Genomic DNA, 19,967 nt, shown 5'->3' on the forward strand with positions numbered 1-19,967 from the left:
CAATCACGTCCAGGCAGCATAAATGGTTAAGCAACTTTTACCTGAGGGGGAAGCTGAAAAGCAGCTCACCGTGCCCCCAATGTTGCAATTCGGGCAATACATGTAATTTGTACACTAGCTATTTCCAGTGGCCAAATTTACCTTGATTTTATTTTATAATTTGAGTTCCAGCAATCGCTGGTGCCAAAATTAGTCACTGAGCACCACTATAGCCGTAATTCTAATTACGGCCTTTGGCAGCACCCAAACTATCTGTGCAGCTGCACCAAATTAGCTAATCTTGGTCTGTTAACTCACATGACTTATTTGAAACAAGTACAGGGTATAAAGCATTTTGGTGGTCATTGTTTTTTGCTTTGGTTCAGAAAAGCAAAAACAAGTATGAGGGCTCTCTCTAACATGTAACTGCACCTTTGTTAAGAATTTATATTATGCAACTCAGGAAATTTTGGAGGCAGCTATAATTTTTTAAATCTCTAGGAATTTCGAATGGCAATTGTGAGGATCCGCTCGGCTGCCTGCGCAGGCAGGCAGCTTTTTGACCACTGTTCAGGTCTGCATTGTGCAGGTCTCTGGAAGAGAGACCTTTTGTCAGTTTTGCAGCTTGCTGCTGAGGAATTTGCATACGTTTGTCATGCTGATTGCCTAGCCACATCCTTTGTAGGCTTGCTCTATATATACCAAGTGATATCACAGACCTGGGCTGGTCATAAGGGTTAGTCCTGTGAAACACTCCTGGAGTGTCAGCCTTGCTCATTGTTTGAAGATTAGCCTAGAGTAATTCCTGGGACTGCACTAGGCAGGTTCCCTAGTGCAGTTAGGATTGCATATCTGTTTTGTTTGTCTGTTGCGATTGTCCTGTCCCTGCGGTGGTCGACAGGAGATCGTTCTGATCTTTGTTCTTGGAGTATAGCTGGAGCAGCGGTTGCTACCAGCTATCTCATCTGCCTGTCTAGCTTGGATCGCACTCGCCTTGCGCTAGTGCTATGGATCCTTCTGTTCTGTCTTCCTGGATCGCACTAGCCTCTTGCGCTAGTGCTGTGGATCCTATCTCTCACTTATTCCTGTTTTCGTGTATCTGTCTTGTCTGCTACGAACGCTTGCTGGAGGCTCGGTGAGGTAACCGTTAAGCAAGCGCTCGCGTCCTCTGCTTTGTTTGTCTGTCGGTGGTTAGTTAGGCGTGCTTGTCTCTGTTGTGCTTAACACGCGGAGACCGCGCATAAACGCGTGCACTGTTGCGAATGAGTGCGGTGTTCGCGTTTAGTTAGCGTTTGTGATTTTCCTTATCTTCTCATTGTATATTTGCTGTGCCTGTGCTACTCTCGTGCTCTGCCTTGCTGTAGCCTTGTGTCACCTCTGGCAATCGCCTCTCTCGCGATTGCGTTCCTACTTCATATCTGCTGTTGTTTATGCACCGTCGCGGGTTGGCGACTAGTTTGGTGCACACACATACAATCTGTCCCTTTGCTCAATCTTATTTGCAATCGCTTCTCAGGCGATTGCGTTCTCACTCAGTTTCCTTTGTTGTGTGTCCGCCGTCGCAGGTTGGCGGCTAGATTGGTGGACATACATACATTCCTCATCTGTGCTTATTCGGTCTTGTGTCGCTGTTGGCAACCGCCATCTCCGGCGATTGCCTTCTCACTTTATCTTCCTGGTTGTGTGTTCATCGTCGCAGGGTGGCGACTAGTTTGGTGAACACACATACCCTCTGTCGCTTTGATCTCTCTCTTTCAGGGCTATCTTGCCCTGCGTTCCTTCCCTTCGTGCAATTCCTGTCTTGCGTCTGTGGCAGGGCAGAGGAGCTGCTCCTCTGCACTCCAAAGCTCCACCTGCCGACAGGAATTTCCCTCTACAGGTGCATTGCACCTTTTGCTGGGTTCCCTCAAATTATTACGCTTGTGGAGGATTTCCGCAGTGTCAGCGCACATCTTGTGCGCTGATCACAGAGAGAATTCCACAATCGTTACAGTATGACCAGCCAAACCGAAATTCCCAGTGTAGAGGGAATTTCCGATTTGTACGATTTGGTCAAATATGGGTCCTGTATCTTTAAGAAGTTTAAGATACTGGACTCTGAAACCAGAGATGAGTTCATATCAGAATGTTCCAGATTCTTGGCAAATCCTGAATTTCAGGCCACCAATATTTCCACTTGGAGTGGTCAGATTGCTTACAATCTTTTCCAAGGGGATCTGTTCGTGTGGGCTGATGAGTATGTCAGACACAAGAATCTGAGACATAACCCTCGCAGATTTCTGTCTCATGTGTTTTCTCGTAAGCTTGGAACTTGCATGCCAAGTTATTTCTACGAGTTTTCCTGCAGTGCATGATGCTGATCAGATTAGGTTATGCAACATTTCTGTGTCATTACCATATGTTGGTGAATTGGTGCTTGCAGGCCAATCTACTGATTTGGCTTGACAGCAAAAAGGTTCGTTGCCCATGGCAACCACAAATAAAGAGGTTATTTCTGTCAAGTCTGAAATGTGCAAAACCATTCAGTATGAAAATGATGTTTACAATGATAATGCTCAGTCTCCGGGTTTTTTGCCCCAATCCAGGGCTTGTGTGGATCCTATTATAGGTGGGATCGCACACTGTATTGAAGCGGTTAAAAGATCTGTTCTTGTTCCTGAACTCCACCCATATGGAGATTATCTGGATGCTGGCTTGTGTGAACCTCCATTTGCCTCATGGGACATTGGGGCCTTGATGGAGGAATTTGATTTTGATTGGAAAGCCTTTTGCGATTTTTACATCCCAAAAAGCGAAGATGTCTTGAATGATTGTCTCGATTCTATGTACCTTTTGATTGATTCCGATGAATGTGACGAGGGTGATGTGGATCTGGTGATTTATGTATGGCAGACGATTTTGGATGAGTTGCACACACACCAATCAATTGATTCCAATAAAGAGACATCGTTGTCGGATGATTGTTCCTGCCTTTCTGGGGTAAAGCATGTGAGTCTTGACATTGTGCGATCTGAAATGAGTGGGTGTGCCACTGTGGTTGATTCCTGTGCGAATCCTGGAGGATTCTCTCCTGACTGCGTGCGGTTTGAATCTGTGCGATCTGATGCCTGTTTCTCGGATGTTCCTGCAGATTGTGATCGGCATGGATGTGCCTGTTTTCTCAAGGATGTGTGGGACCCCTTGTCATTTAGAGACAGATCTTTAAGATCTTCCATCTGTGATCCTGCTATGGGGAAAATTCCTAAATTATGCAGCATCTAAAGTAAAATTAATATGTCTAATAAAGTTTTTCCTGATGTTGTCGCTATTTCTACTGCAAATGTGTCTTTGTCTCACCCTGTTCACACCTGTAAGGGCCCGTTGCCTGGTGACAGTTGCTCCAGTGTTTCTGTCCTGAACGCCTTACAGTCTGCCCCGCAGATCGCGGAGGTTTGCGCTATGGAAGCGTCAGTTTCACAACCTAAAGCGATTTTTGATTCGCAAGCTTTGCGTTCTGACTCCTCGGATTTGACATGGTTAGCCGAATCTAAAAGTGAGACAGCGCTTCGGTTTTGCGAATCTGATGCTGAAGCTTCTTTGCTTTGCCCAGAGAAGCTTTCTCTGAATCTGCCCTGTACCATGAATAAAAATATGATCTCCACTCACACTGACATTTGCAAGTCCCTTTCTTGTTCTGAGGAAAATGCTGATTCTGCACCCTGTACTCTGGATGAGTTAATATGGCCTTGTTTAGAGTCTCCCGCAATGTCCCTAGAGGCTCGTCTAGGTATTGCTACTATACTCACCTGTTTTTCTGCAGTTTGATCGCTTTGATCTCTCTCTTTCAGGGCTATCTTGCCCTGCGTTCCTTCCCTTCGTGCAATTCCTGTCTTGCGTCTGTGGCAGGGCAGAGGAGCTGTTCCTCTGCACTCCACAGCTCCATCTTCCGACAGGAATTTCCCTCTACAGGTGCATTGCACCTTTTGCTGGGTTCCCTCAAATTATTACGCTTGTGGAGGATTTCCGCAGTGTCAGCGCACGTCTTGTGCGCTGATCACGGAGAGATTTCCACAATCGTTACAGCAATTCTTAACAACAATGCTAACTGTACTCTAATTCGTGTATGGTATGGCCTTTTTGGTGTATGCAATGCTCCCAAATTCCTACTCGAATGATTTGCTCTACAAAGCTCTGCAAATCTCTGGTTCTCTGGTGTTAGATTTTGATTCTAGCATATCTAAAGAGGGTACAATAATACTTCTTTTCACTTGTTTTGCAAACCTGGGTATAGAGCCTTCTACACACATTTAATTTTGATTGGCCAATCACTGACCAATTTTACCACCTTCATGCAGTGGCGGCTCCAGGAAATTTTTTAGGGGGTGCTATGCAGGTGCTGGACCAATTTCCGGGGGAGCTGAAGACCTGCGGCGCGCAAAGCGCGCCGCGGCAAAAAATGGGTGTGGCTACAAGCCGCGGCGAAAAAATGGGCGTGGTCATGACCGGATGAGGGCGGGGCTAACTGTAATTTAAAGTGAACCCAGGGTGAGAGTGATATGGTGGCTGCCATATTTATTTCCTTTTAAACAATACTAGTTGCCTGGCAGCCCTGCTGATCTATTTGGCTGTAGTAGTGAACTGAATTACACCAGAAACAAGCCATGCAGCTAATCTTGTCAGTTCTGACAATATTGTCAGAAACCCCTGACCTGCTGCATGCTTGTTCAGGGTCTATGGTTGAAAGAATAAGAGGCAGAGGACCAGCACGGCAGCCAGGCAACTGGTATTGCTTAAAGGGAGATAAATATGGCAGCCTCAATATTATTCTCACCTCGGGTTCCCTTTAAAAGTGCAACGCAAAGACAGAGGGCCCAAGTTTTGGTGACCCTTTTCCCAGAAAATTCACATAATTGTGCAGGTTTTCTCAAGAAAATACACGTAATGTGAGCAGATTTTAACAAAAAATACGTCCAATGACCCCAATATGCACAATCGTTATCAGATATGGCTCCAATATGCACAATCGGTAGCAGATATGACCCCAATATGCACAATCGGTAGCAGATATGACCCCAATATGCACAATCGGTAGCAGATATGACCCCAATATGCACAATCGGTAGCAGATATGACCCCAATATGCACAATCGGTAGCAGATATGGCCCCAATATGCACAATCGGTAGCAGATATGGTCCCAATATGCACAATCGGTAGCAGATATGGTCCCAATATGCACAATCGGTAGCAGATATGGTCCCAATATGCACAATCGGTAGCAGATATGGTCCCAATATGCACAATCGGTAGCAGATATGGTCCCAATATGCACAATCGGTAGCAGATATGGTCCCAATATGCACAATCGGTGGCAGATATGGTCCCAATATGCACAATCGGTAGCAGATATGGTCCCAATATGCACAATCGGTGGCAGATATGGTCCCAATATGCACAATCGGTGGCAGATATGGTCCCAATATGCACAATCGGTGGCAGATATGGTCCCAATATGCACAATCGGTGGCAGATATGGTCCCAATATGCACAATCGTTATCAGATATGGCCCCAATATGCACAATCGGTAGCAGATATGACCCCAATATGCACAATCGGTAGCAGATATGACCCCAATATGCACAATCGGTAGCAGATATGACCCCAATATGCACAATCGGTAGCAGATATGACCCCAATATGCACAATCGGTAGCAGATATGACTCCAATATGCACAATCCGTAGCAGATATGACCCCAATATGCACAATCGGTAGCAGAAATGACCCCAATATGCACAATCGGTAGCAGAAATGACCCCAATATGCACAATCGGTAGCAGAAATGACCCCAATATGCACAATCGGTAGCAGAAATGACCCCAATATGCACAATCGGTAGCAGAAATGACCCCAATATGCACAATCCGTAGCAGATATGACCCCAATATGCACAATCCGTAGCAGATATGACCCCAATATGCACAATCCGTAGCAGATATGACCCCAATATGCACAATCCGTAGCAGATATGACCCCAATATGTACAATCAGCATCACCTGAAAAAGAAAAGAAAAACCCATTTACTCACCTACAGCCAGAAGACCTTCTTTCCCGACCTCCTGTCCCGAATCCCGACCTCATTGTGGCGCGCAGCGCCCGCGCGCCCACGATCCTCTTCCTTCCCGACGTCACGACGAGACTTCCTGCCTGCATGCAGAGAGCAGGGCTACGGGAAAATGGCCGCCCGAAGCCATGCACTGCAGACTCGAAGTCTGCAGAACAGGGCTCCGGGCGGCCATCTTACCGTAGCCCTGCCTGCTGCTCCGTGCTGCCGCTGTGTGAACTGACTTGGCGTCTTTTAGACGCCTGAAGTCAGTTCACTCCAGGGGGTGCTTTGGGGGTGCTTGGACAATTCTAGGGGGTGCTCGAGCACCCCCTTGCACCCCCCTGGCGCCGCCCCTGCCTTCATGTAATATGAGGGCCAACAGATTTTGAATACTATGAACAGATTGTGTAGGTAAGCTCTAATACTATATGGAAGTGGAACAACTGAAAAATTTTAATTGGATGTGAGATTGGCACTCTTCCTGTTCCTGTTAATGTACAGGGTGGGCCATTTATATGGATACACCTTAATAAAATGGGAATGGTTGGTGATATTAACTTCCTGTTTGTGGCACATTAGTGTATGTGAAGGGGGAAACTTTTCAAGGTGGGTGGTGCCCATGGCGGCCATTTTGAAGTCGGCCATTTTGAATCCAACTTTTGTTTTTTCAATAGGAAGAGGGTCATGTGACACATCAAACTTATTGGGAATTTCACAAGAAAAACAATGGTGTGCTTGGTTTTAACGTACCGTATTTTTCGGACTATACGATGCACTTTTTCTCCCTCCAAAATGGGACCTGGGAGTCAAGACAAGACAAGACAAATAACATTTATATCGCGCTTTTCTCCTGGCGGACTCAAAGCGCCAGAGCAGCAGCCACTAGGGCGCGCTCTATAGGCAGTAGCAGTGTTAGGGAGACTTGCCAAAGGTCTCCTACTGAATAGGTGCTGGCTTACTGAACAGGCAGAGCCGAGGCTCGAACCCTGGTCTCCTGCGTCAGAGGCAGAGCCCTTAACCATTACACCATCCAGCCACGAGTCAGTGCGTCTTATTGTCCAATAATACGATACACACACACACACACACACATACACACACAAGCTTACACATCCAGGGCTTGCCGAATACTCTGCTCCAGTGCACCTGCATAAAGAAAGGGAGCGGCAGCTGTTCGTAGTTTCCCCACAGCTTGCCACACTCCTCTCTCCCCGTGGTGGATGTCTGATCGCTCCCCCCGTGGCGTACATTTGTGAGCTAACCGGCAGTGGACATCTGCCAGCTTTCACAGCTCCGGACCTCTTCCTGCTTGTTTTGAATAACCGGGCTGTCTTACAGGTGCCTCAGCTCCCCTCATCTGCAGATCGGGGCCAGAGATGGATGCAGCGGCCAGCTGGGGAAATCCAGGCCAGCCATGGATAGGGCAGGACATCCGAGTCAGCGATGGATGCGGCGAGACATCCGGGCCTGCGATATATCCTGCGGGAAGTTTGGGCCAGAGATGGATGCAGCGGCCGTCGGGTAGATCCAGACAAGTGATGGATGGGGCTGACATCCAGGCCTGCGATGGATGCGGCAGGACATCCGAGCCTGCGATGTATCCTGTGGGAGTTCCAGGCAAGAGATGGATGCAGCGGCGGGATATACAGACGAGTGATGGATGCGGCAGGACACCTGGGCCTGCGATGTGTGCTGCGGGAGGTCCGGGCTAGAGGTGCATGCAGCGGCCGGTGGGGGAGTTCCAGACCAGTGATGGATGGGGCCGACATCCGGGCCTGCGATGGATGCGGCAGGACATCTGGGCCTGCAATGTGTGCTGCGGGAGGTCCAGGCTAGAGAGTCTGCAAGGGGACTGTGGAGATCCCGGTAACGGCTCCTGCACTCATGTGACCTGCCCGCTGGAAGAGCTGATGACAGTGCACACTGCGTCATGTGACCCCCAAAGGAACGCATCTCTGAGCACTAAATGGAGCATGCCACTGCATAGGTGAAAGGGGCCTCCAAGCAATTGTAGTGAGTGTAGCAAGTGTAGTGTAGCTGTGATTGTAGTGAGTGAAGTGTAGCTATAATTGTAGGTGTGAGTATAGCTGGCAGTATAGTTAGTGTAGTTGGGAGTGTTACTGGAAGGGCTGTGAGTGATTGTTAGCTGAGAGTGCAGTGAATGAATGTAGCTGGGAGTGCAGCAGGGGTTTGTGTAGCTGGGCAGTGTAGAGTAGATAGGGACTGTTCAGAGGGAAAAGGTCCATAAGACGCCCTGGCACTATAGATGCTCCAGGTTTAGTATTTTTTTCCCAGTTTTTGCCCTCCAAACATATGTGCGTCTTATAGTCCGGAGCGTCTTATAGTCCAAAAAATACGGTAACTTTATTCTTTCAAGAGTTATTTACAAGTCTCTGACCACTTATAAATTGTGTTCAATATGCTGCCCATTGTGTTAGATTGTCAATGCAACCCTCTTCTCCCAATCTTCACACACTGATAGCAACACCACAGGAGAAATGCTAGCACAGGCTTCCAGTATCCATCGTTTCACATCTCGTATCTTCGCAGCATAGACAATTGCCTTCAGATGACCCCAAATATAAAAATCTAAAGGGGTCAGATCAGGAGACCTTGGGGGCCAGCGAAATTGCTACATGATGATGTGTTTCCCTCTGTATGCACAGAAGCTGGCATGTTCCCTGAGTTTTTCCAGCAAAATGGTGCACCACCACATTATGGGTGTCAGGTCCGAGCATTCCTACATGAACAGTTTCTTGGAAAGTGGATTGGTCGTCGTAGGCCAGTTGAATAGCCCCCAAGGTCTCCCGATCTGACCCCCTTAGACTTTTATCTTTGAGGTCATCTGAAATGTCTATGCTATGAAGATACGAGATGTGCAGCACCTGAAACTATGGATACTGGAAGCCTGTGCTAGCATTTTTCCTGCGGTGTTGCTATCAGTGTGTGAAGAGTGGGAGAAGAGGGTTGCATTGACAATCCAACACAATGGGCAGTAAGTGGTCAGAAACTTGTAAATAATTAATGCAATAATAGTTACGTTAAAAGCACACCATTGTTTTTCTTGCCAAATTCCCAATAAGTTTGATGTGTCACATGACCCTCTTCCTATTGAGAAAACAAAAGTTGGATTCAAAATGGCCGTCTTCAAAATGGCCACCATGGTCACCAACCATCTTGAAAAGTTTTCCCCTCACATATACTAATTTGCCACAAACAGAAAGTTAATATCACCAACCATTCCCATTCTATTAAGGTGTATCCATATAAATGGCCCACCCTGTAAAATTTTATTTCATTATATGCACATCAAATACATGCAATACTGTTTTTGCTAATAAAATTAGAACTAACCAAAAGAGTACTGTTTATTTCTTAATTTGAATAGATTTTTTTGCTATATAACCAAATACCGTATTTTTCGGCATATAAGACGCACTTTTTCTTCCCCAAAACAGGGGGGGAAAATTGGGTGCGTCTTATATGCCAAATGCACCCAAAAAAATGTTGCAGAGTGCGCAGGGAAGCGCTTACCCATCTTGCCGCCATGCTCCTCTTCCCCTCGCTTCAGCCGCGATCCTCTTCACCTCCTCAGGCGCAGTTCTCGGATGCCACCTCCGCCGCCAGGTCCTCCGCTCCTGTGAAGGGGAAAAGAAAACATTAGTGGCATTGTCCCCCTCTCCTGCCGCGATCCGCTCGGCGCTGCCACTCACGGGAAGCCGCCGCTGCCCCCTCCGCCGCTACACGCCGAGCGTCCATCCTCTTGCCCTCCTACTTCCTGTTTACATCACGTGCAGCCGCGTCATGCGTAGCCCCAGCCGCGTTGCGCTCGGGCTACGCATGACGCGGCTGCACGTGATGTAAACAAGAAGTAGGAGGGCAAGAGGATGGACGCTCGGCGTGTAGCGGCAGAGGGGGCGGCGGCGGCTTTCCGTGAGTGGCAGCGTCGAGCGGATCGCGGCAGGAGAGGGGGACAATGCCACTAATGTTTTCGTTTCCCCTTCACAGGAGAGGAGGACCTGGCGGCGGAGGTGGCATCCGAGAACTGCGCCTGAGGAGATGAAGAGGATCGCGGCTGAAGCGAGGGGAAGAGGAGCATGGCGGCAGGAACAGGTGTAGTATTAATGTCATTGTAGTGCAGCTTAGTGTTAGTATAGTACAGTGTAGTGTAGTGAAGCTGTGTGTTGTGTCAGTGCATTGTAGTGTAGTATAGTGTAGTGAAGGGTATTGCAGTGGTGTGTTGTGGTAGTGTAGTGTAGCATAGTGTAGTGAAGTGTATTAATGTGTTGTGGTAGTGTAGTGTATTGTATTGCTGTGTAGTTTAGTTGTTAGGGCAGCAGGGATTAGTGTAGTGTAGATAGAGTAGCTTAGAGGCAGTTTTAGGGGGTAAAAGGTCCATAAGACGCCCCGGCAATGTAGACGCACCTAGGTTTAGTTTATTTTTTTTCCCCTTATTTTTGCCCTCTAAACCAAGGTGCGTCTTATATGCCGGAGCGTCTTATATGCCGAAAAATACGGTATGTAATGCTAGCTCCCAGGTTAGCTGACAGGTTCCCTTTAGCATTAATTATTTCTTTTTGCTGTACTTAAAACTAAAATAACTGTACTAAACAAAAACAATTTGCAGCCTACTAAAATTATATTTTCTGTATCTTTAGGCAATTATTTTTTTTTATTTTTTGTTGTTGTTGAAAAACAATGAGTATACATTTGAATGTGACTTATATGAGCGGTTTCTATTCATATCAGTAATTAGCAGCTGCTATTGTGAATGTTCGTAGCACTAAGCTATTCCAAAATTGCTGTATTTGTTAAATAACTGCAATAATAAAATAATTGCCTAGAACATTTCATACAAAAGCTTGCTAAATTCAATAAGAACACTATAACAACTTTTCTGTTGGTTAACACCCTTTATATTTTGTGTAATTAAACTTGACTAGGCATGCAGTAAGTTTGAGGGGTTTTTTTCTTCCAGTCCAGTAGTTTTTCCAGTAGTTATTTAAATGTTTTCTTTTCTAGCAATCTGGATAACAAGTGCATAAATTCAATAGAACTTTTTCATTCTTTTATGAGAACTTTTTAATCAGAAGATTCACACTTTTTCAAAGTTGCCAAATACCTTTAGTGCTTTTTAATCATTAGCGCTTAAAGTTGAACATGAGCAGCTTTTAAGACATTTTCTTTAATGTCATTGCAACCAGGTGTAATTGCAAATCATGCCATAGGACAACAAAAAATAGCAAGCCAAGCACAGGATAAATATGAAGCGCTCTCCATCTGATGCCTCCTCTGGAAGCATCTGCAAATACATTGCACTTAATTTTTAGCTTGTGCCTCCTATTTTGTTTTATTACTGGATTTACTACCTGTCGTTAAAGTGTAACTGTCGGGCATTAAATAAAAAATCAATTCTTTATTTTTATCTAATAAACAAGTAATAAGTATGCTAACCAGGCAATCCAAAAGTTAAAAATCACTATTACTTCCTTGTTGATAAATTATCATTTCCCAGTTTACCTGACTCTCTTATATGGAACATTGCCGCACAAAAGAAGTTGCAGGGCATGCTGGGTTGTCTTTTTTTTTTGCTTCTTTACTTTCCTTTCAGTCTTAACTAATGCAGCCTGATTGGCTGAAGAATCCCCCCCCCCCCCCCCCCCCGTTTTCTCCTGCCACACTTCAGTTCCTCTCTGATTGGCCAATATTTCTCATGCTCAGACAATGCACTTTCTATTGCAGAGCTGGGTGGGAGTGCCTGAAGACTGCGAGGAGGGCGGGCAATACATACACAATCAGGCAGAGGAGAATAAGGGAGGAAATGACATCAGGATTGGCTTCAAGATAGACACAGTTAAAATGGATAACCCTAAGAAGGATTTTCTCTTTTTTTTTACCATAGAAAAATCACTAAAATCAAAATGTGGACAGTGCAATGCATATGTTATGTCAGTAGAACAAGTATTTATCTACTTCTATGAGCAGAGTGTATAATCACACTGATGAAGGCCACGTGTTAGTGGACCGGAACACGTGTGTGGGCGTGTGTGAGGACGCCGGGTTGGAGTGACTCCTGGATACAGCAAGTTGCTGACACGCTGATGACTCCGAACAGCAAATGGTAAGCTGATTGCCTTGACTGGGAGCTGCAGACACATCTATCCATTCACAGGTGCCTGTGACCCACGGGACGCCGTGGTGAGTTGAGTCCTGGAGAGGAGTTCTTTTCCAAGAGGAGAAGGTAACCTGACCTTTCAATGATCTGAGGGGGCAGTAGCCCAGAGAGATCTAGTTACATTGGAATGATATATGCACTGAGTGCTGTCTGCGGAGCTACTTGTTGCCGGAGGGCTTGTAGGGAGCAAGGACTATTCTTATGCACATGAATTCATCTAGGACTGTGGATATGCTTTAGAGCAGAAATATATCTGTGAATATCTGGACTGTCCTAAGTTTGATGTGGAAAGAGATTCCTGTTCCAACTCAGCAAATCACAGGCACATGCAGTATAACAGATCGTTTGATCTAAATCTGAAGTGTATGTGGATTGAGTGTCAGATTGTGTGTACCAGGAGTACTCCTGTAAATGGATGCCCGTGTCCTTGTTGTTTTTAGGGGTTAGGGTGTATCAGAGGGGTGTTTGTTACATATTTTTCTACCAATAAACTATTTTTGACATAAAGTTCTGAAGAGTGGCGGTTGTTCCTAAATTTAATATGGTTTGTATTTTTCAACCTGCCTTCCCTCAGGTTTTCTTGAGGTGAACTAAGTCTTTCAGGGACTTGTGCACCAGATCAATTAATTTTTCTTGATTTATCTACTTCTATATGTGTGGGTTTTTTTCTGAGATAGTATGGCTGACAGCTCCTCTTTAAGCAGTTCCATGACTTTTGAAGCGGTGCCAAATGAGGTCTGTAGTATGGGTCTATTTTCATTCTGCTACTGAGCTACTCTACTTGGAGAATTGATGGAGCTGTGGCTGCATGGGAAGGAGATCTGATGGAAGACCCCTGGTATGGGGTAGTGTGAGACTGCAACCTTCTGTGGGCCAGTGATTGCAACAATGCTTTGCATTTTTGCCATGTTTCTTTTCTTTTAAACAATGAAAATTTCCTGGCTGTCCAGCTGGTCATCAGGCACTATGGCTCTATGCAGTAGGGCTTGTAACACCGAGAGGGACAGACTAACCAGCAAGCTCATGATGACCCAGAACTCATTGGAGTGTGTAAGGGACTACAATGGTCCCTTACACACATAGAGCCAAATTAATCCATGCCATTCACTGATGAGGATCAAAGAATCCGAAACAGTCTGTATGCATGTTGGATTATTATGGCTCTGTACAAATTAACAAGCTGACACATCATTGCATTCCAGCGGTTCTGGAGGTGTGTTTAGCTTCTAAGGGTACAATGGTTAATTTGCATATATTCAGCAGTGATGCCTTGGGAGACATCTCAAACGCACTCCAACCTGAATTATCGCAAATTCTTTCTGTTTTAAGAAAGCAAACTTTTGTTGTTCCACTTAAGGACGGTAGTGTTAAACCCCTTTAAAGACCAAGCCATTTTTTATAATTCAGACCACTGCAGCTATAACAGTTTATTATTCAGCCATACAACTTACTACCCAAACGAATTTTACCTCCTTTTCTTGTCACTAATACAGCTTTTATTTGGTGCTATTTGATTGCTGCTGTGATTTTTAGTTTTTACTATATTCATCAAAAAGGACAGGAATTTTGTCAAAAAAATTATATTTTTAACATTCTGTGGTAAAATGTTTCAAATAAAATAAAATTTCTATACAAGTTTTTGTCCAAATGTATTGTGCTACATGTCTTTGATAAAAATAAAAATTCAATAAGTGTATATTTATTGGTTTGGGTAAAAGCTATAGCGTTTACAAACTATGGTACAAAAAAGTGAATTTGCACTGAAGCAGCTCTGACTTTTCTGAGCACCTGTCATGTTTCTTGCAGGGCCGGATTAACGACCAGGCAACAAAAGCAGTCGCTTGGGGCCCCATTCAGAGTCAAAGGGGCCCCATTAGCACATAAACCAGCCCTTGCCATCCTGTCAGCGGTGGCTGGATAGAATAATGGTTAAAGGGACTCTGAGCAGTGCAGTAACTATGGAAAGATGCATATCATTTTAAAGCTCTCTTTCTCCTCTTTCCAATGATATCTAAATGGCTGCTCTATGCCTTTTAGTTTTCGATATTTTCGCGATTGAAATCGCGGCCACAGGACGACTTTTCTCCAAAGTCAGCGGTGGCTGGATGGTATAATGGTTAAAGGGACTCTGAGCAGTGCAGTAACTATGGAAAGATTCATATCATTTTAAAGCTCTCTTTATCCTCTTTCCAATGATATATAAACGGCTGCTCTATGCTTTTTAGTTTTTGATATTTTCACGATCAAAATCACAGCCACAGGACGACTTTTCTCCAAAGTTGGCAGCTCGCTTCAGCACAATGCAATGAAATATAAGGAACCCAGGGGGATATAATTACAAACATCATGCTGGTAGGTGTGAGGATGTAATGAATTAGTTGTGGGTATGCTTAAAGGCATATCCACAGGCACTGCTTGGAGTCCCTTTAAGGGCTCTGCCGCTGACACAGGAGACCAGGGTTCGAATCTCAGCTCTGCCTGTTCAGTAAGCCAGCACCTATTCAGTAGGAGACCGTAGGCAAGTCTCTCTAACACTGCTACTGCCTATAGGGCGCGTCCTAGTGGCTGCAGCTCTAGCGCTTTGAGTCCACCAGGAGAAAAGCGCAATATAAATGTTATTTGTCTTGTCTTGTCAAATGATGCCGTGCGCTGCTGATTGTCTTCAGAGCCAGGCTCTCCTCCTAGGTCCCCCTCCTGCTACTGTGCGCTCTGCCGCTGCCCACTCCACCCTCCCTTCCCACAGAGAACCACAGCTGCAGCAAGAATGATAGCAGCAGATGGCAAACGCTCACTCACCTATCCATGATCCAAGCAATAGAGATCCCGTCATCTGAAACCCATCTGTCTCTTCTACAGTGCAGCCGCTCGCTCTGAACTTCCTTATTCTCAGATCAGACATGAAGTAGGAAGTAGTAATAGTAGTAGTAACAGAGCGGCAGCACTGTAGAGGAGACAGATGGGCTCCGGATGACGAGACCTCTATTGCTTGGATCGCAATAGGTGAATGTGATTCATCTGGTGCTGTCATTCTCCCCCACTGCGGCTGCCTTCTCTGCTGGACTATCGTATTCACTGGGATGGAGGCTGCATGGTGGCTGTCTATTTTTGGAGGAAATTGGTTGTTCGTTGGTGGGAGTGGTTATGTAATTCTGTCTGGGGAACGGCTTCCGGTTTGGCGGTGTCCAGAGCTTTCTGCTATTGCCAGGCTGGAGATGCAGGGGGAAAGTGCTGCTGCTGTGATATCTGGCGCCCTCTTCACAGGGGTGCCCCAGCCCCTGAGTGCAAATGTCCCAGCCATTCATCTCTCACTCTGCATTTTGCCGCTGCTATTCCCTGCATTGTGCACCCACAGAGGAAAGCGTGCTGTTGCCCATAGCAACCAGTAGCTCGGCTGCCCGGTGTGTGCGACATATTGCTGTGCAGCTGCATCTTCTGATTCTATTACGACATGATGGGGGGGCCCAAATCAGTTACTTTGCTTAGGGCCCCATTTAGCCTTAATCCGGCTCTGGTTTCTTGAGGTGCTAGAATGCCAGGATAGTATAAATACCCCCCGAATCAACCTATTTTGGAAAGAAGACACCCCAAGGTATTTGCTGAGGGGCATGGTGAGTTCATAACACATTTTATTTTTTGTCACAAGTTAGCAGAACATGACACTTTGTGACAAAAAAAAAGTGTTTCCATTTCTGCTAACTTGTGACAAAAAAAAAAAAATCTTCCATGGATTCATCATGCCCCTCAGTGAATACCTTGGAGTGCCTACTTTCCAAAATTGAGTCACTTGTGGGATACTTGTACTGCCCTGGCATTTTGGGGGGGCTAAATTGTGAGCACCCCTGTAAGGCCTAAAGGTGGTCATTGGACTTTGGGCCCCTTTGTGCAGCTAGGCAGCAAAAAAAAAGTGTCACACATGTGCTATCACCGTACTCAGGAGAAGTAGTATAATGGGTTTTGGGGTGTCTTTTCACACATACCCATGTTGGGTGGGAGAAATATATCTGTAAAAGACAACTTTTTAGATTTTTTTTTTATACACTAAATTGTCCATTTACAGAGATATTTCTCCCACTCAGCATGGGTATGTGTAAAAATACACCCCAAAACACATTATACTACTTCTCCTTCGTACGGCAATACCACGTGTGACACTTTTTTGCAGCCTAGCTGTGCAAAGGGGCCCAAAGTCCAACTTTAAGATTTCACAGGTCAATTTTACTTATTTGGTTTCCAGACTACACCTCATGGTTTAGGGCCCTTAAAATGCCAGGGCAGTATAGGAACCCCACATGTGTCCCCATTTTATTTATTTATTTATTTATTGTATTTATAAAGCGCCAACATATTGTGAAGACAACCCAAGGTATTCAGTGAGGGGTATAGTGAGTTCATAGAAGATTTCATTTTTTGTCACAAGTTAGTGGAAATTTTTTTTTGTTTTGTTTTTTCTCACAAAGTGTCATTTTCCATTAACTTGTGACAAAAAATAAAATCTCTGCAATCATTACATGTATGGCCAGTATTAGGAGTTTCTGCTATACTCCTTAAATTGGGCATACGGGTGATGCATTTTTTTTTCCATAAAAGGAAAAATGAACAGCAAAGATTCTCTCATTCGCATTGATCAATGTGGATGAAAAAATATCTGCCGAAAAATGTGAAAAAAGAGGGGTATGGCATTTGCCAGGACATAGGAGCACCACCCACAAAATGTTCCAAACCCACTTTGCTCGTATGCCCCGGCAAACCCGATTAATCCATTCACATCAATCAATGTGGATGAAAAAAATGTTGCCAAATTTGATACAAAGTGCTTGCCAAAGCATAGGAACTCCAACACCGCCCCTCAGCTCATATGCCTCGGCAAACGTATCTTACTGCGGGGGAGAAATCTCGTCCTGCAGCGCTGCATGCACCAACGCAATGCTTCTGTCAGGATACACCACCAGTGTTGCAGCTGGTTGTTCAATCGGTCAGAAAATTTCTGTCACTGTGGTGGGGTGGTCTGAACGCAAGTGCGGCCGAATGATCAGGCATGATCGGGCAAACACTGCATTTTTAGTGGAGCCTACTCTAAGGTGACCCTAACGTACTTATATAAATCTGACTGCGATCAGTACTTATCACTTACAGATACTATATAGTACCAATGCTGAGTAGCGACAGTGATGACGCTAATCAGCGTCTAATTAGTGACTGCAGTGTAGTGGGCTGAGTGCTAACTGACGCTAACTACCTAACAAAGGGGCCTAGCTAACTCACTGGCCTAACTGTTAACACTAGTGATACTAAAACAGTGACAGTTTTCACTGATTACTGTTTTTAGATCACTAGGATAGTGACATGGGGGTGATCAGAGGGCAATCAGATACAATCAGAGGCAATCAGATAGCAATTGAAAACAATCAAATGCATTTAGAGGCAATCAGATGCAATCAAATGCAATTAGAAACAGACAGAGGTGAATCACAGCCAATCACAGGGCAATCAAGAGGCCGATCAGATGCCAATCAGAGTGAAAACAGGCAATCAGATGTCAATCAACAGTGCACAGACAATCAGATGTCAATCAGGCGCCAATCAGACCTGATTACAAGTGAGCAGATGTCAATCACAGCTGCCAGATGCCAAACAATGTGAACAGCAGTCAATCACTGGGCAATCAGAGACAATCAGATGCTAATCAGAGTGAAAACAGGCAATCAGATGTCAATCAACAGTGCACAGACGATCAGCTGTCACTCAGACCTCAATCAGATGCCAATCAGACCTTAATCAGAGCTGATGACAGCCGAACAGATGTCAATCAGACCTGTCAGGGGACAGTGAAGGGTGATCAGCAGGCAATCAGGGGGGGGGGCAATGTGTGGTGTGACTCACGTGCAGGGCTGCCGTCCTCTCCTGATGGTTGATCTGGGGGCACTGTGACCACCAGAGGAGGTGGCAACCTGTATAATACACGTTGTTTCCAAAACAACGTGTATTATACACTTCTCCCGGGCAGATTGTACCCGTACAGCCTGCTGGCGCTGCTACTTGACCGGTGGGCTGATAACGGAGGGGGGCATCATAGGGGGGACTGGCATGACCAATGCTATGGATAAATTAGGGGAGGCATAGATATTTAAAAAAATGAATTTTCTCCAAGGAGATACTTTTTCATCTAAAATGGGTAAAAAAAAAAGTTATCAAACTTATTTTGAGTATTTTCTTGCCTGCAGGTGGTTTATCCAAAGTCTCCGCATCTAAGCAATTCTGGCGGGCCCGGATGAATTTACCCACCGGAATGGCTCGGATCGTATGCCCAGGGTGGCAACTGCCTGCTTTCAGAGGTGAATTGCCCGCGCAAGGTTTCCTATATGTACATGTCCTGATGGATTTAAAAGCTTTATCTCCCATCAGGGTGACATCCATGCGGAGACTTTGGATAAGGAATTTGCGGAGGTTGAGAGGCGGTTACATGAAAGGGGCTATCCGTGCTGGATGATAGAGAGAGGCAAGAGATGAGCCCGTTCTATTCCTCGCACTAATTTGGTACGTGATAAGACTCCTATGCGCACCTCAGGGGGAGGTCCCTTTTTCGTCACCACTTACAGTTCTGAATATACCAAGGTTGCTCAGACTGTAAAGAAATACCTCCCAGTTTTAGAGGGAGATGACGATTTGCAGCCTCTCCTACAGAGTGGCGTTAGGTTTGCCAGCCGTCAGGCCCAGACTCTTGGTAGTCTCCTGTCACCTAGCCTTTTCACCCCTGCTCTGCAGCCCTCCACCTGACTATCTGTGAAAGGTTCGTACAGATGTGCGGTCACAACTTGCCGTTACTGTTCTGTGCATGGCCAGACCCGCACTATTTGATCATGTGCTACTGGGACCTCCTTTACAATGAAACATTTAATTAATTGTGGAACAAAAAATGTGATCTATATTGTAACGTGTTTGGCATGCTCATTACAGTATGTGGGCTGTACCACCAGACCTCTTAGAGCAAGGATCTCAGAGCATTTCTTGGGGGCTGGGTGGTCCACTACCCACATATCTAATGTAGCTAAACATTTTAGATGTGTGCATGGAGGTGACATGTCCTCTTTCTCCGTTCAGGGTGTAGAGAGGTTTTTTTGCCTAAAAGAAGGGGGGGGGGGGAACTTGCAGGCCCTAATTAACCACTTAAGGACCGCCCCCAGCCGATGGGCGGCGGCAAAGTCCGGGCCCAAACGACCGCAATACGCCCATCGGCGGGGGCGGCTGCGGGAGTGGTTATGCGGCGATCGCGTCATTCGTGACGCGATCAGCCGCCGGGGACTGGCTCCGCCCACCGCTCGTAGTAACCCGCCGGCCGTTCGGAAGCGCCGGCGGGTTACTAGCACCCGGATCGCCGCACTTACATTGTATAATAGGCTTTGTAATGTATACAAAGCCCATTATACTGGCTGCCTCCTGCCCTGGTGGTCCCAGTGTCCGAGGGACCACCAGGGCAGGCTGCAGCCACCCTAGTCTGCACCCAAGCACACTGATTTCCCTCCCCCTGCCCCCTGATCGCCCACAGCACCCCTCAGACCCCCCCCTGCCCACCCCCCAGACCACTGTTTGCACCCAGTCACCCCCCTAATCACCCATCAATCACTCCCTGTCACTATCTGTCAACGCTATTTTTTTTTTATCCCCCCCCCTGCCCACTGCCCCCTCCTGATCACCCCCCCACCCCTCAGATTCTCCCCAGACCCCCCCCCC

General features: G+C 46.0%; 1 protein-coding gene across 10 annotated transcripts in view; it reads left to right on the forward strand.

The window, feature by feature from the left end:
* The window catches only part of MEI4 (meiotic double-stranded break formation protein 4), a 622,672-nt gene that overhangs the window by 165,600 nt on the left and 437,105 nt on the right, over nt 1–19,967 (forward strand). Inside the window, exon 5 of one of the 10 annotated variants that reach the window (XM_068281519.1) lies at nt 18,461–18,578. The exons of the other annotated variants lie outside the window; for them this stretch is intronic. Within the exon in view, the coding sequence (XP_068137620.1) occupies nt 18,461–18,511 (51 nt within the window). The 3' untranslated portion in view covers nt 18,512–18,578. Of the gene's footprint in view, nt 1–18,460; nt 18,579–19,967 lie in introns of those variants that run through there. 10 annotated transcript variants of the gene reach the window in all.

The sequence above is a fragment of the Hyperolius riggenbachi genome, chromosome 4, assembly GCF_040937935.1.
Source record: "Hyperolius riggenbachi isolate aHypRig1 chromosome 4, aHypRig1.pri, whole genome shotgun sequence".
Lineage (NCBI taxonomy): Eukaryota > Metazoa > Chordata > Amphibia > Anura > Hyperoliidae > Hyperolius > Hyperolius riggenbachi.